Genomic DNA, 16,724 nt, shown 5'->3' with positions numbered 1-16,724 from the left:
CAATTAGATATTCTAATTTACTTGGTTGGATTTTCTTTTTTTTAAAGCACATATAAGTGGAAGGTGCAAAACAGGCTATGTTTGACTCTGGAAAAAAGAATAAAATATTTGGATAATTTTACCAGCCCCTGCCCCATTGTAAATTCCATAAGAGGGTGAATAAAGGCTGTGTCTGAATCTCCACTGTTTTCTCATTATCTAGCAAACCCAAGCAATCCAATCTGCATACATTATAAAAGCTCAGCACATAATTGTTAAATGAGTGACGTTTGTACATGAAATGGCACAATGAGAGAATATTTCTACTCCAATTGCTTCATTACAATATAGGACTGAAGCATCACCGTCGAACTCTGGCTGTCACTGAGCAGCGATGTGTTCACTTAATTTGGTGCGTCAGTTTTTCCCATTGCTCTCATATCATAAATGAAATCTATTTCCAAGATTAGCGTTCTCTCTCTATAAAACATCTATGGCATCTGCCCGATTGGGCATTTCCTTTTTCTCCCTCCAGTTTCTCTCATTATCCCAGCTCTCTGGAGTCCGCGATAGTCGGCAATTCCTTGTTTCCCCGCAGCTGGCTGCACTGACTGGGAAAGGCAACTCCACATTCTGTCCTCAAGAACTGAAACCTCTAAGTACCAGGAGTAGGGTGTCACGCACAGTGAAGCACTCTGCAAGTAGCACTCTGCGAGCCCGGTTTCTGCCCGGTCGCATCTCACCACCGCCAGAGGAGCTAAGCAAGCCCGGCAGCGGGCCTCCGACCTCCGACCCCTCCCCGACAGCGTTGTCTCCGCTGTACGGCAGCGCCTCAGCCAACATGGCCGCGCCCATGGCCCATACCCAAGGGCGCCGCCATCGCAGCTGCCGGACCGGCCGAGGCCGCGCTCCGGGTGGTCGCCATGTCGGCCACCGCCTGCGCCCAGTTCCCGACAAAGCCAGCGACCGTGGACCGGAGGAGGAGTGCAGGGACAGCCGGAGAGGCCGAGTGCTTTCCGGAGATGGCTGTGTCGGGGTCCGGGGGCAGCGCTGCGGTGAGCGCGATGATGGGGCGGGGTGGTCTGGTGGTCAGCTGTGGTTTAATCGGGCATCAGTGGCTGGAGGGTTACTGTAGTCTGTGAAATAGGTGATTTGGGAATTGGAGTCGATGTTGAAGGGCCTTTTGCACGGGCGGGAGGATGATTTTAGCATCCTCAGGGAGCTAAGGGATAGTGCTAGAGGGCTGTCTATGCAGTTTAAGGAAATCGTTGTTTGAGGGATCTGCGGTGACAGTGGTGGCGGGGAGGGGCCTGCGGCAGTCACCGGAAAGTCAGAGTTTGGAAGGCCGCGGGGATAAGAAATAAGGGCTTCGGGGTGTATCAGAGATGGGGGAGGACTGTGGGAGTCGTAAATGGGAATGTCTACGGGAGTCAGCAATTACAGTGTCTGTGGTTGTTAGAGATGGAATTGTTCCCCTCTGTGCGCAGAGGTCCAGGCAGGTGAGTTAGTAGTTACTGCAGGAGTTAAAGGTAAGAGGTGATGATTGGGGTTTACAGGTGAAATGAAAAGTCAGAATTAGAATATGCCTGGAGATGAGCCAGTAGGACTTACTGATGATATGGAGCAAGAGGGAAAAGAAGAATCAAAATTTACACCTAGGCTTTTTGGAACTGGCAGATTCCATTTCCTGAGAAAGGGTTGTGTTGGAGAAGACCTGATTTGATGGCTTAAAGGAGAGCCAAGGTAGATAAGCCATAGTTCTGTTTGAGCAGTGGCCAGAAGCCTGTTATATACATGTTCAAGTAGAGATGTTGAGTAATTGTTAGATATATAAATCTAGAACTCAGGAGAGACTTAGACTGAAGAATCCTTATTTGAAAGGGATCAACGTAAAGATGGCATTTAAAGGCATAAGATTGAATGAAATCATCTAGGAAGAGATGACAGATAGGGGAGAAAAGAGGGCAAAAACTCAAAGAGTTCTGGGTCAGTCTGATGTTTTGAGTTCTGGTGGAGGAGAAGAAGGCGGAGGAGAGGGAGAGGGGAGGAGGAGAAGAATGAGGTAGGTGGTAGGAGGTAACCACTGAGGTAGGAGGAAAACTGTGTAAATGTGTTGTCAAAGAAGCATCAGTGGGAGTACTCAGTCCCCAGAGTATGACTACAGAGAATTTGACTTTGGCAAGTTGTAGTTCCATGGTTATTTTGATTGATTAGAGCTCTTAGAGTGGAATGACAGGGGTAAAATCTGGTGGGAGAGTTAAAGAATGGGAGGTAATGAAGTAGAGACAGCAAATATAGACAAAAAGCTTTAAGAGTTTTGCTGATAAGGGGAGCAAAGAAATGGATATTGGATGGGGCATGAGATTGAGAGAGGATTTTCCTCAGATGAATGATATTGAGACAACTTTGTGTGTCAGTGAGAATGACACAATAGAAAGGCGTACTAAGTCATTTCAGTCCTGTCCAACTCTTTGTGACACTATGGACTTTAGCCTGCCAGGCTCCTCTGTCCGTGGGGATTCTCCAGGCAAGAATACTGGAGTGGCTTGCCATTTCTCCAGGGGATCTTCCTGACCCAGGGATCGAACCCAGGTCTCCTGCGTTGCAGGCAAATTCTTTACTGTCTGGGTCACCAGGGAAGCCCCCTACTGGGAGAGGACTCTTAGAAATTTGTTCCTGTCTTCCTCTGTGCTTTACATCCTACCCCTTTTTCCTTAGCTTATTTTGCTTTGAATTCTTTGTTGTTCTAAATCATAGCTATGAGTACAGCTATATACTGAGTCCTGTGAGTCCTTCTAGTGAATCACTGAACCAGAATGTTAATGGGTTAAAGCCTGGTGATACTCTAAACAAGATAGGGTTTTGAAGGATGAATGAAAAACAGTTGAAAGTGTAATTTACTTCATCTTAAGGCTCTAAGATTGGGGTGGAGGTGGGGAAACAACTTCTATTGGGGAATACTGTAAGGGAGCAGAATCCTCAGGTGACAAGTAGGTTTTGGTTGAAACAAGCAGGCGATGGGACTTCCCTGGTGGTCCACTGGCTATAACTCCATGCTTCCAATGCAGAGGGGCCCGGGTTCAATCCTGGTCAGGGAGCTAGATCCCACATGCTGCAGCTAAGACCTGATGCAGACAAATAAATAAACATTAAATTTAAAAAAGCAAGCAGGTGAAGAAATAGCTGAAAAGGGTGTGTGTAGTGGAGTTTATTGGCAGTGGTTAAGGTTTCTGTAAAGGCTGTGTGACGGTTCTGTTGGTGTCAATGATGGGGATTGATAGCATTTGGCTGTCATATCTTAGGTGGAGATTAGTATGTACCACTGGCATCAATAGTTGAGGAACCCGTGGCAGTATGTGAACAGAGTGTTTATGAGGGCAAGTTGCTGCAGAGATCTGTTGCTGTTAGTAATTGGAAGGCTTGCTGGGATCAGTCCTTTTGGAATTAGGAAGGACCATGCTGGCTCAGTGATTGGGAAACCAGTAAGAATTAGTGACAGGAGTTATGGGAATCAGTGACTGCAAGTTTGTGAGCTCAGAGACTGGTGACACACGCAGATAATTGATTGGCAGTTTAGGGCAGTGGGGATGATCTTTAAATGTCAAACAGACATGTTTGAATACATATTTATTAGCTTCAAAATTCTACAGTAGCTACCTAACAAGAGGAGAACTTTAACATGCTTTATTTAATTGCTTCTCCCCACCCACAACCAATCGTATGCCTGCTTCTTTTTCTTATATCATACCTCTTGATTTTAGGGATTAAAATTTTTAAAATTTATTTATTTATTTTGGCTGCACTGGGTCTTCATGGCTGCTTGAAGGCTTTCTCTAGTTGCGGTGATCAGGGGCTACTCTCGTTTCAGTGCATGGGCTTCTCACTGAGGTGGCTTTTCTTTTTGAGCAACGTGGGCTCTAGGGCATGTGAGTTTCAGCAGTTGTGGCTCTCTGACTCCACAGTGTGGGCTTGGTAGTTGGAGCACATGGGCTTAGTTGTCCTGTGGCATGAATCTTACTGGATCAGGGATCAATCCTGTGTCCCCTGCATTGGCAGGCAGATTCTTTACCATGGGACCACCAGGGAAGTCCAAGGATATTTTTATAACAATTGCACAAGAAAGTTTATCAAGTGACTTGGATGTAACGAGACAGTTTTACTGGTTTTATTATTCACAGTTCTCTCTTGGATATTATTAAGTCTTTCCCAATCTCAAAATTATTCTGATCCAGTTTTCCTTCTTTTAAAAATTATTCCTCTTCTCCTCTCTCTCCTCTTCCTACCACATTCCCGATTTCTCCCTCCCTTCTTCTCTTTATTTTTAAAGTGCATCGGTAATATACTTTCCAAATCCTTACATACCTAAATATCTTACTTTTGCTTCCAAACAGAATTGATTTTTTGACTGCTCATAAAAACCGAGGGTCTAAGTTCTTCTACCTCAGAACTCTATATCTGTAGTGTTTAGTTATAAAGATGAAGACTGATTCTAACATGTTTGTTTGTTGTAATTGTCTTTCTCTTTGATAATCATATGGTATTTTTCAAAGTACCTTAGACTGAATGGCTTATAAACAGCAGAAGTTGATTTCTGACAGTTCTGGAGGCTACATGTCTGAGAGCACTTTGGAATCTGGTGACGGCCCTCCTCCAGGTTTCAGACTTCTCATTAGATCCTTACTTGGCAGAAAGAGCAGAGAGAGGAAGCACGCTCTCTCATAACTGTTATAAGGGCACTGTTCCCACTCATGAAAACCCCACTCTCATAACCTCATCTAATTCTAATTTTCTCCCAAAGGCCCTGTCTCCTAATATCATCACATTGTAGGGCAAGGTTTCAAATATGAATTGGAGGGACACAGACATTCATTCCATTATAGGGATATTTCTTAATGTGGTTTTTGCCTCTCAAAAACAAAAATGAGTAAAAAAAAAAAAAAACTTTATGACAAACAGTGAATGGACAAGGTAAGAACAAGTAATTATTGTCTTGTCCAAATCTCTCACTGATGTGGATAACATTAGACTGAACTAGTAATGTGCTGTTTTACAGGGATCAGTAACATTCAATGATGTGACTATGGCCTTTACCAGGAAGGAATGGGAGCAACTAGATCCTGCTCAGAAAAGCCTGTACAAGGATGTGATGCTGGAGAATTACAGCAACCTAGCCTCGATGGGTAAGGATAGTTTCTTTGTAATTCAAAATATACTTACTCTGATGCCTTCTCTCTGATGCCCTTGATAAGTTTATCCTCGATTTTTATGAATCAAAAAGTTGTAATCCCTTTGGGTACTAGGCAGAATACGTGTGCTCCTGCCTTGAAAATGGAGGATCTACTCAGATGGGGTATGTGGGCATTGCACTGTGAAATTTCTGAAGCCACATATTCTTTTATGCTTTACAAGCTCTGAAACTCAGATGTTAGGGATTGATTTCTGGGATATTTGTTGTTCTAACACTCAATTTCTGTCTCTTCTCATGAGTAGGGTATCAGGCTCTCAAACCAGACATGATATCCAAGTTGGAAAAAGGAGAAGAGCCATGGCTAGGGAAGGGGAAAAGACCCAAACAAGCTGGCTCAAGTGAAATAGCAAGAACCAAGGAAATAGGAGCCAATGGAAGTAAGTTCCTAGTTTCTTGATGATAACTTTGGAATTCTTGCTTTCTCCCACACTTTTATTATTTACTGTTAAATATTTATATATCTTTTCTTTCTACTGAAGGTAGTTGATTTACTATGTTGTGTTAGTTTCAGGTGTATAGCAAAGCGATTCAGTTATACATATATATATATATATATATACCTTTTTTAAAGAGATTCTTTTCCCTTATAGGTTATTACAAATTACTGAGTAAAGTTCCCTGTGCTATATAGTAGGTCCTTGTTGGTTTTCTATATTATATATAGTAGTATATTTATGTTAATCCTAACTTCTTAAATTATCCCCCCCCCTTTTTCCTCTTTGGTCTATAGGTCTGTTTATGTTTTGTATAGTTCATTTGTATCTTTTTCTTTTGGATTCCACATATAAGCAATATCAGATGATATTTGTCTTTCTCTGTCTGGTTTACTTCACTTAGTGTGATAATCTCTAGGTCCATCCATGTTGCCACAAATGGCATCATTTCATTCTTTTTATTGGATGAGTAATATTCTGTTGTATAAATGTACCACATCTTCTTTGTCTGTTCATCTGCTGATGGAAATTTAGGTGCTTTCATGTCTTGGCTATTGTAAATAGTGCTGCAATGAACATTGAGGTGCATGTATCTTTTCTCATTGTGTCTTTCTCTAGATGTATGTCCAGGAGTGGGACTGCGGGATCATATGGTAGCTCTATTTTTAGTTTCTTAAGAAACTTCCATATAGTTTTCCATAATGGCTGTTCCAATTTATATTCCCACTAACAGTGTTGGAGGGTTCCTTTTTCTCAACATCCTCTCTAGTATTCGTTATTTGTAGATTTTTTTTTTTTGATGATGGCCATTCTCACTGGTGTGAGGTGATACCTCATTGTGGTTTTGATTTGAATTTCTCTAATAATTAGTGGTGTTAAGGATCTTTTCATATGCCACCTGTATGTATTCTTTGGAGAAATGTCTATTTAGATCTTCTGTCCATTTTTTTGATTGGGTTGGTTGTTTTTTTTTTGATATCGAGCTATATGAGCTGTCTGAATATTTTGCAGATTAAGCCCTTGTCAGTCACATCATTTACAAAAATTTTCTCCCATTCCATAGGTTGTTTTTTGTTTTATTTATGGTTTCCTTTGCTGTGCAAAAACTTAATTTGGTCCCATTTGTTTATATTTTTGGTTTTATTTCCTTTAGGAGAAAGTCCAAAAAGAGATCACTGCGGTATGTCAAAGAGTGTTCTGCCTGTGTTTTCCTCTAGGAGTTTTATAGTATTTGGTCTTCTTCCCATTTTGAGTTTATTTTTGTATGTGGTGTTAAAGATGTCCTAAATTCATTCTTTTACATGTATCTGTCCAGTTTCCCCAGCACCACTTATTGAAAAGACCCTGTTTTCTCCATTGTACATTCTTGCCTCCTTTGTCATATATTAATTAACCATAAGTGCCTGGGTTTGGAATTCTTCAAAGAAAATTTGTTCTGAAATTCTTCTTAAAGGTCTTAATGGTCTTAAAGACCCTTCTTTCTTAACTGGGAAGTAGAAAAATATAAAAATCTCCCAGGGGAATAGGAGTTCAAACTACAAAGATTCTCTAACCTTGGAGATTCTACTTGTTTCTGTGACCCTGCCCACATGGGAAGTCCTCATATGAGATTCACTAGTTGTGAGCCAGTGTGATTTACGGGAATTTGCTTATACCACTTGTATCAGTCAACTTAGGCTAAGTTATGCCCCATTAAAGAAAGATCCCCCACCTCCCCAAATCTTAGTGTCCTACAAAAAGAAAGATTTGTTTCTTGCTCAAGCTGCAGTCCTTTCCCACATTATCTTGTGACCTGCACTGAAAGAGCAGCCCCTATTTGGCAAATTCTGATCTCATTACAGAGGGAGAGAAGAAGGAATGGAACCATATGATGAGTTAAAAATCACTGGATGTGGTGGTAGATATCTCTTTCTTCTTACCATTTTATTGGTCAGAGCAGGTCACCTTTCTACTCCCAAATTCAACTGGGTAGGAATGGGAGGATTAAATGGTCATGCAATTGGGCTGGGAGGAGTAATCTATAAGGAATGATAATGCAATCTGCTATACTACTTGGGTTATGTTTGGAAAAATGGTGAAAAACAGAGCTCTAAACCTTGGGCACCAGACAATCAGATGCCTAACTGACCCATCCATATGTAGCCATCTTTCCTAATCTAGGCTTTCCATTGCTCAGTTTTGAGAAAGCAGTGAACCCTTTTAACTGTTTTCTTAGCTAATGCCATTCCTGCTTACTCTTGCGACCCCATGGACTCCTCTGTCCATGGGATTCTCCAGACAAGGATACTGGAGTAGGTTGCCATTTCCTTTTCCAGGGGATCTTCCTGACCCAGGAATCGAAGCCAGGTCTCCTACATTGCAGGCATATTCTTTACTGACTGAGCTATGAGGGGAAACTTTATCTCTCAAAAGCAATGCTTTTTAAAATTATCCCCCCTTTCCTAATATCCTCAGCTTTTCTACCTTTGTTCACCCATACTCTGAGACCCCATAGTAGCAAATTTCTCTCCTTAGGTATTTAGACACTCTTAAATCTGTACTCTTTCCAAATCTCTTGGCGTGATGCTCCTGCCCCTCATTACTTTCCATTTCCCCACTTTCTCTGTGAAATGCTCTAGACCTATGGTCTATACCACCATCATTATTTCCATTTCCTCCCTAACCCTTGCAGTTCAGTTAAATTCAATTCAGTTGCTCAGTCATGTCTGACTCTTTGTGACTTCATGGACTGCAGCACACCAGGCTTCCCTGTCTATCACCAACTCCTGGGGCTTACTCAAACTCATGTCCATCAAGTCAGTGATGCCATCCAACCATCTCATCATCCTCTGTCATTCCCTTTTCCTCCTGCCTTCATTCTTTCCAAGCTCATCAGGGTCTTCTCAAATAAGTCAGTTCTTCCCATTAGGTGGCCAAAGTTTTAGAGTTTCAGCTTCAACATCAGTCATTCCAATGAATATTCAGGACTGATTTCCTTTAGGATGGACTGGTTGGATCTCCTTGCAGTCCAAGGGACTCTCAAGAGTCTTCTCTAACACCACAGTTCAAAAGCATCAATTCTTCAGCACTCAGCTTTCTTTATAGTTCAACTCTCCCATCCATACATGACTGCTGGAAAAACCATAGCTTTGACTAGACAGACCTTTGTCAGCAAAGTAATGTCTCTGCTTTTTATTTTTAAAAAAATTTTTATTTTTACTTTTTTACTTTACAATACTGTATTGGTTTTGCCATACATTGACATGAATCCACAACAGGTGTACATGCGTTCCCAAACATGAACCCCCCTCCCATCTCCCTCCCCATAACATCTCTCTGGGTCATCACCGTGCACCAGCCCCAAGCATGCTGTATCCTGCATCGGACATAGACTGGCGATGTCTCTGCTTTTTAATAAGCTGTCTAGGTTAGTCTAACTTTTCTTCCAAGGAGCAAGCGTCTCTTAATTTCATTGCTGCAGTCACCATCTGCAGTGATTTTGGAACCCAAAGAAATAAAGTCTCTCACTGTTTCCACTGTTTCCCCATCTATTTGCCATGGAGTGATGGGACCGGATGCCATGATCTTAGTTTTCTGAATCTTATCCAGATAAAGCTCTAATTCCTTGTCTTATATTTTACCTCCTTACAGGATAGCTCATTCTCAGATGATCAGAAATTGAAAGCTTTATCTTTCTTCCTAAATTAGAGCTTCCTCTCACCTTCCCTGTTTTTATCAGTGTCAAATTTTAGACCTGTCTACCATGGAATTCCCATGAACCTTTGCTCTCTGTGCTCTCTTTTACTATTCTTTCCTTAGTTGCTGTTTTTTTTTTTTCCCCTCAATTCTGACTGACATCACTCAAATCAGATTCATATTATCCCATTCCTAAATTGCTCCAATTCTTAGGTAGATTTCCTAACTTCCCCCCTTTAGAAAAATAATTCATCTAAGATGTTGCCACCAAATGTTAAAACATACAGTTATTATATACCGCTACAGCCCCCCCAAAAAGCAAAGGCAAGAAAGGCCTTCTCCATTCCCAAAGAAAGGTAGTTCTAAAGAATGTTCAAACTACTGCACAATTGCACTCATCTCACACACTAGTAAAGTAATGCTCAAAATTCTTCAAGAGAGGCTTCAACAGTACATGAACTGAGAACTTCCAGATGTTCAAGCTGGATTTAGAAAAGGCAGAGGAACAGAGATCAAATTGCCAACATTTGTTGGATCATAGAAAAAGCAAGAGAATTCCAGAAAAACATCTACTTTTGCTTTATTGATTACACCAAAGCCTTTGACTGCATGGATCACAACAAACTGGAAAATTCTGAGAGATGGGAATACCAGACCACCTGACCTGCCTCCTGAGAAATCTGTATGCAGATCAGGAAGTAACAGTTAGCACCAGACATGGAACAATGGACTGGTTCCAAATTGGGAAAGGAGTAGGTCAAGGCTGTATATTGTCACCCTGTTTATTTAACTTATATGCAGAGTACTTCAGGCTTCCCTGATAGCTCAGTTAGTAAATATCATGGCATCCGGTCCCATCACTTCGTGGGAAATAGATGGGGAAACAATGGAAACCGTGACAGATTTTATTTTCTTGGGCTCCAAAATCACTGCAGATGGTGACTGCTGCCATGAAATTAAAAGACACTTGCTCCTTGGAAGAAAAGCTATGACAAACCTAGGCAGTATATTAAAAAACAGAGACATTACTTTACTGACAAGGGTCTGTATAGTCAAAGTATGCTTTTTCCAGTAGTCATGTATGGATGTGAGGGTTGGACTATAGAGAAAGCTGAGTGTTGAAGAATTGATGCTTTTGAACTGTGGTGTTAGAGAAGACTCTTGAGAGTCCCTTGGACTGGAAGGAGATCCAACCAGTCCATCCTAAAGGAAATCAGTCCTGAATATTCATTGGAAGGACTGATGCTGAAGCTGAAACTCCAATACTTTGGCCACCTAATGGGAAGAACTGACTCAGTAGAAAAGATTCTGATGTTGGGAAAGATTGAAGGCAGGAGGAGAAGGGGATGACAGAGGATGAGATAGTTGGACGGCATCACTGATTCAATGGACATGAGTTTGAGCAAGTTCTGAGAGTTGGTGATGGACAGGGAAGCCTGGCGTGTTGCATTCCATGGGGTTGCAAAGAGTCAGACACGACTGAGCAACTGAACTGCACCGGATAGCCCCCAAATTAGCAGAATATCCACAATATCTTTTTAAGTTTCTTTTAACTCTGAATTTTCAAGACTCCATGAATTTCTCAAGGCCGGAGGGACCAGTTTGTCAAATGACAAATGAAGAGAATTCATAGTGTTTGATTCATCCATTCATGGCTCCAGTTTTGGCTATCTTCACTTTTCTTGCTGATGCTTGGTGTTACACCTAAAAAATATTCCTAAGTCATTTACTATGTGCATTCTTGTCATTGTTGCAGTGACTCTATTCTTGGTTCAAGTTCTTACTATTATCTTCGGAGGTTCTTTAAGGAAGGACTATTTTCTATTCCCTCCAATGATTGCTGGTTCTAGTGCGTTCCACGCTTTGGTTTCTGAAGTTACAGTCATTTTAGCTTAAAATTTATGTCTTAATTACTGTCTCAAATTCAGGACAGGCTTATAGCCTTAATTACATGCTCTGCCAGACCAGACTCCCCTAGTATTATCCTACCATTATACCAGTTAACTAGTTAAGAGTCTCCTCTCCTCCCCCATGGTAAATTTCCTTTGTGGTGATGTATATCTTTTTTAACTGTCAATTGGGACCAGCCAAATCATCATTGTAAGAGGTTCTTATAATGTTATACCTCAAGAGGAAAGGTTTGAGTTTTGATCCCTTTCTTCCCAGGAGGCGATTTGCCTCCATCTCTCCCAGCATCTTTGGGCATTGGAAGATACAGCCTTTGTCATGCTACAGAAAAGTTCTTGTTATAGTCTTTCTCTCAGGATGCTTGCATCACTTAAAATTTCCTAAATGAAAAAGCAGCTGGCAACTCCAGTTCTTCCTACTATATCTATACCACTACTTTATGTATACTTATAAAAAATTGATCTACTCTATGGGAACAAATCTCTTAAAAGTTCTCCATAAAAGTAATGGTATTCAAACACCATAACTCCTTTCTGTTTGAACCCAGTTTTTACTTTATCCATGTAATGTTCTTTCACTACCAAAATGACTATTTACTTTTTATCTTTTTTTTCCCCGAAATCATGGGGACTCTTATATCTGTTTCTCCCTTTGAGTCTCTTTAATTCCTATCCTGAAGCTTTCTCTGTTTTTTCCATGTCCATAGTTGATAAAGGCCACCCCCAAAATGGTGGCCCTAGCTCCTAAGTTGTTTAGTTTTTACATATGTAGTGTCCATATCTAGCTAACAGAAGTCTTCAAGCTTCAATTCTAAGTTTTTAGGAAAATTGTTAGATAGCTAGGGTTGATGTTTACTGTTGTCCAATCAGTTGGTTTCAACCAGAAGTTGGATCATATACTAAAAACATGGCTGCTTACATCTGTCAATTTGAGTTTGGTCTCAGAGTACAGAAGCCTGGGTTGAGAAGATAACTCAAAATGTATAATTGTATAGTGTATGGAGGAAAGAATGTGAGCAATTGCTTAGAGTTGGGAATTAGCTTAAAATTTATAATTGGCAATTAGAGTAACCTGACAGGAAGGTATGCTCCATAGCAAACTATTGGAAAGCAAGTGTTTGTGTACACTACAAATCCAATGTCTTGAAGTTTATTTGCCAGTCTCATTACTGTGAATTTTATAATATGGTAAAAGCATCAGGTAACTCGGAGAAGGAGCTTCCCCGGTGGCTTAGTGGTAAAAAATCTGCCTGCAATGCAGGACATGCAGATGACATGGGTTCAATCCCAGGGTCAGGAAGAACCCCTGCAGGAGGGAATGGCAACCTAGTCCAGTACTCTTGTCTGGAAAATCCCATGGGCAGAGGAGACTGGTGAGCTACAGTCCATAGAGTTGCAAAGAGTCAGACACTCTTTAACATAAGAGTCAGATGTGTTTTAGTACAGGAATGTCATTATTATATTAATCATAGATGGGAGCAGTAGAACATCCTTTTGTACTTAATCCCTCAGTCACCTGTATACAGTACTCTTTGATGAGCTTACTTATTTTCTCTTATTTTGGCTATTTGGGGAGCAATAACAAAATTTTACTTGTGCTATCCTAAGTAAATAGAGGAATTTATTATAAGGCCTTTTGTAACCTAAGGGATGGTACTTCAGCCAGGGACTAGAGCCAGTACTAGAAAGCCATTAGAAATTGGAATTATGTAAATGATCTCTTTGAGGACACATGATCTTACATCTCTGCTTTTCTGTGGATATATGCTTTATTCTTTGTGCTAATGAACTTTCAGTTTACTTAGGAAAGATATGGCTTTATAATACTTGTCTTATATCATTTTAAAATTTAGCACCCAGTGGAAACTGACTAGAGTCCAGATTTTTACAAAGTATACTCTTATTGGACATCTTGGCTTGAGCCAGCTGTCCCTGACTGTGACTACGGAGATTTGGGCGAATATAGTATAGGGTGTTGGAGAAAAGCACTATGCATGGATTTGCAGTTATTAATGCTGGGAAGTTTGGGCTGAGGAGAGACTTCAAAAAGTGTCAGCTAAAATTACAAGCTCTTTTAGCTTCATCTCTTTTCAGTTCGCTGCTTTTTGTGTTTATTTCATCTTTTATCCCAGGTTGCAAGGTCATGTTTACAAACAGTCAAAGTTTTTTCTAATCACCACTGTCAATTTTCTTTTTCTGTCTTTACTACAGCACTTTCCCCCTCAAGTCCAAAATGACGGGAATGTTTGCACTTGATATTTCATTCACTTTAGGAAACTTTATTGTTGTTGTTCAGTTGCTAAGTCATGTCTGACTCTTTGTGACCCCATGGATTGCAGCATGCCAGACTTCCCTGTCCTTCACTATCTCTTGGAGTTTTCTCAAACTCATGTCCATTGATTTGGTGATGCTATCCAACCATCTCATTCTCTGTCATCCCCTTCTCCTCCTGCCCTCAATCTTTCCCAGGATCAGGGTCTTTTCCAAGACCTTTAGGATACTAGGCTTAAATAAAGATTCAACCCCACAACAGGGCATTTCTTTATAAGTTATATTCAAAAATATGAGAGTGCAAAGATTCACAAGAGTATCTCATTGAATTTCACTTTAGAAGAAGTCCATCAAGATGATGACCAGCTAAAGAACCACCAGAAATCTCAAAACAAAATCCTTAGGGAAGTTGCATTCAAGAAAACAACTCTGACTAAGAAAAAGAGCCATGAACGTAGTTCATTGTGGAAAAAAAATGTGAGTACAAAATATACTCCTTCAAAAAGAAAGCTTCTTAAATTTGATTCACATGGAAAGAATTTAGACTTACCTGGTGACCTAAGAAACTGTGCAGAAAAGAAATCTGATATAGCTAAAGAGCATAGGAAATCATTCAGTCATAGCTTATCTGATACAAAGAAAGACAAAAATCAAATTGGAAAAAAATGTGAGAAATCATCTACCTATAGCTCATCTAATGGGCCTGACAAAACTCAAACTGACAAGAAATATACTGAACAGGACAAAATTCAAACTGGAGAAGAACATGAAAAATCATCCAGCCATTGCTCATCTCTTACTAAGCGTGAAAAAACTCAGAATAAAGTGAAACCCTATGAATGTAATGAATGTGGGAAGGTTCTCAGCCATAAACAAGGACTTATTGACCATCAGAGAATTCATACAGGGGAAAAACCATACGAATGTAATGAATGTGGGATAGCCTTTAGCCAAAAATCACACCTTGTTGTACACCAGAGAACACATACTGGAGAAAAACCATATGAGTGTGTTCAGTGTGGCAAAGCCCATGGTCATAAACATGCTCTCACTGACCATCTGAGAGTTCATACTGGGGAAAAACCCTATGAATGTACTGATTGTGGGAAAACCTTCAGACATAGCTCAAATCTTATGCAACATGTGAGATCTCATACAGGTGAGAAGCCCTATGAATGTAAGGAATGTGGAAAGTCTTTTAGGTATAATTCATCTCTTACTGAACATGTGAGAACACATACGGGTGAAATACCATACGAATGTAATGAATGTGGAAAAGCCTTTAAGTATAGTTCATCCCTTACTAAACATATGAGAATTCATACAGGTGAGAAACCCTTTGAATGTAATGAATGTGGGAAAGCTTTCAGTAAGAAGTCACACCTCATTATACATCAAAGAACTCACACTAAAGAGAAACCCTATAAATGTAATGAATGTGGAAAAGCCTTTGGACATAGCTCATCTCTTACTTACCATATGAGAACTCATACAGGTGAAAGTCCATTTGAATGCAATCAGTGTGGGAAGGCCTTCAAACAAATTGAAGGTCTCACTCAACATCAGAGAGTTCATACTGGGGAGAAACCCTATGAATGTAATGAATGTGGGAAAGCTTTTAGCCAAAAGTCACACCTCATTGTACATCAGAGAACTCATACAGGGGAGAAACCCTATGAATGTAATGAATGTGGGAAAGCCTTCAATGCAAAGTCACAACTTGTAATACATCAGAGATCCCACACTGGAGAGAAACCTTATGAATGTAATGAATGTGGAAAAGCCTTCAAACAAAATGCATCCCTTACCAAACATATGAAAACTCATTCAGAAGGGAAAGCTCATGAATGAAATTAGTGTGGGAAATCTGAACACAGGTTTTATTTAAACTTATATGTATTCTGTACTTAAAGGATGTTAGAAAGCCTTTAATAAGTCACACCTTGTTACACATAAGAGAATTTGAAAATGAATCTTCACATAAAAGAAATGGATGGAGAGTTTAAATTTGATACTAAACCTTTTATATAAAATATTGTTATAAATGATCTATATATTCAGACTGAAATATAAAGCTTTTAAAATTGTTAATAAATTAAATAATCAGTACACTAGAGAACCAGATTACATATTCTGACAATTCCTGAGTGGCTTGAGTGTTGTGTCCTTAAGCACCATGTATGAGAATTAAGTTTGCATATCTGTTTAGTGCCGTGTATAAACGTCTGTGACTGTTGGTATAAGCTTCATCTTTGATACTATCGCACTAGTCTTTGTATTATCAGAAAACTTTATAAGAGGATTATTATTTATATAAAAATGTTAATGCAAAATTAAGAGAAAATGAAAGAAATCAGCTGAGGACACACAGTGCCAATAGGGAATGCTGTCAAAGATACATTGTTGAGTGAAATAAGCAGGTTGCTCAACTATGTATATAGTTTGTTCCCATCTATGTACAAAAGGGTGTGTGTATTTGCATGTCTGTCCATGTGTATGTAAGTATTAATATCTTTGTATACATGTATTTATCTGTGTGTATGTATGTATGCGTATATGTGTATATACATATTTTTTATGTAAATAGATTGGTTTGAAAAAATACAGAAGAAACTTAGGGGTTGCCTTTGGGCACAGGCATACAGGAATGAGGTCTGGGATGAGAGAGAGACTTTCTCTTTGTTGTATACTGCTTAAATTTTAAAATCATGTACATATATTATTTTCACAATTAAAATCCTTTTAATATGTATAAATCAACACTAATGAAAATTTTCACTGAACCCACTCTATGATGTGATTTGACTAAGTAAAAGTTTCTAGGCTTATTCATAAATGAGCATATGGTATTAAATTTGATACTGAATTCATGAAGGCTTTTCTTATCAAACATATTCTTTCATTAAAATAATGAATTACAACTATTGCTTGGAGCTGTTTCTTTTATTTACTGTAATTTTAAAGACTGAAGATGAACTGTGATTGCAGCTGAATAAAAGGGATTTTCTGAACAATCACTCCACTTTACCTCATATTCAAAGTGCTTTTATACAAATACTTCAATCTGGGATTTCAAATGTATTGCAACAAATGGCACTACTTCCTGTTCTTGCCCAATAGCATACCTTGTGAATGGATCAGTGCACTCTTTCTGAGTGAATCTAGACTTGGCCTCAGAATATTCTCAAGCATGCATTCCAGAAGGTACTG

At 39.7% G+C, this 16,724-nt stretch overlaps 1 protein-coding gene across 3 annotated transcripts; it reads left to right on the top strand.

Moving 5' to 3' along the window:
- ZFP37 (ZFP37 zinc finger protein) lies at positions 876 to 16,438 on the top strand. Of its 3 annotated transcripts, none has more exons than XM_018052611.1 (4): positions 876 to 1,034; positions 5,033 to 5,159; positions 5,470 to 5,604; positions 13,855 to 16,438. In XM_018052611.1, exons 1-4 carry the CDS (start codon positions 903 to 905, stop codon positions 15,363 to 15,365), a joined length of 1,905 nt encoding a protein of 634 aa, XP_017908100.1. In that variant the 5' UTR covers positions 876 to 902; the 3' UTR covers positions 15,366 to 16,438. The 3 variants fall into 3 exon arrangements, with proteins under 3 accessions (XP_017908100.1, XP_017908101.1, XP_017908102.1); XM_018052612.1 differs by having other exon boundaries at positions 883 to 1,034; positions 13,858 to 16,438; XM_018052613.1 differs by lacking the exon at positions 13,855 to 16,438 and adding an exon at positions 13,455 to 13,563 and having other exon boundaries at positions 883 to 1,034.

The sequence above is a fragment of the Capra hircus genome, chromosome 8, assembly GCF_001704415.2.
Source record: "Capra hircus breed San Clemente chromosome 8, ASM170441v1, whole genome shotgun sequence".
Taxonomy (NCBI): domain Eukaryota; kingdom Metazoa; phylum Chordata; class Mammalia; order Artiodactyla; family Bovidae; genus Capra; species Capra hircus.
The sequence above is the reverse complement of the archived record's forward strand: the minus strand, read 5'-3'. Positions and strand labels throughout refer to the sequence as shown.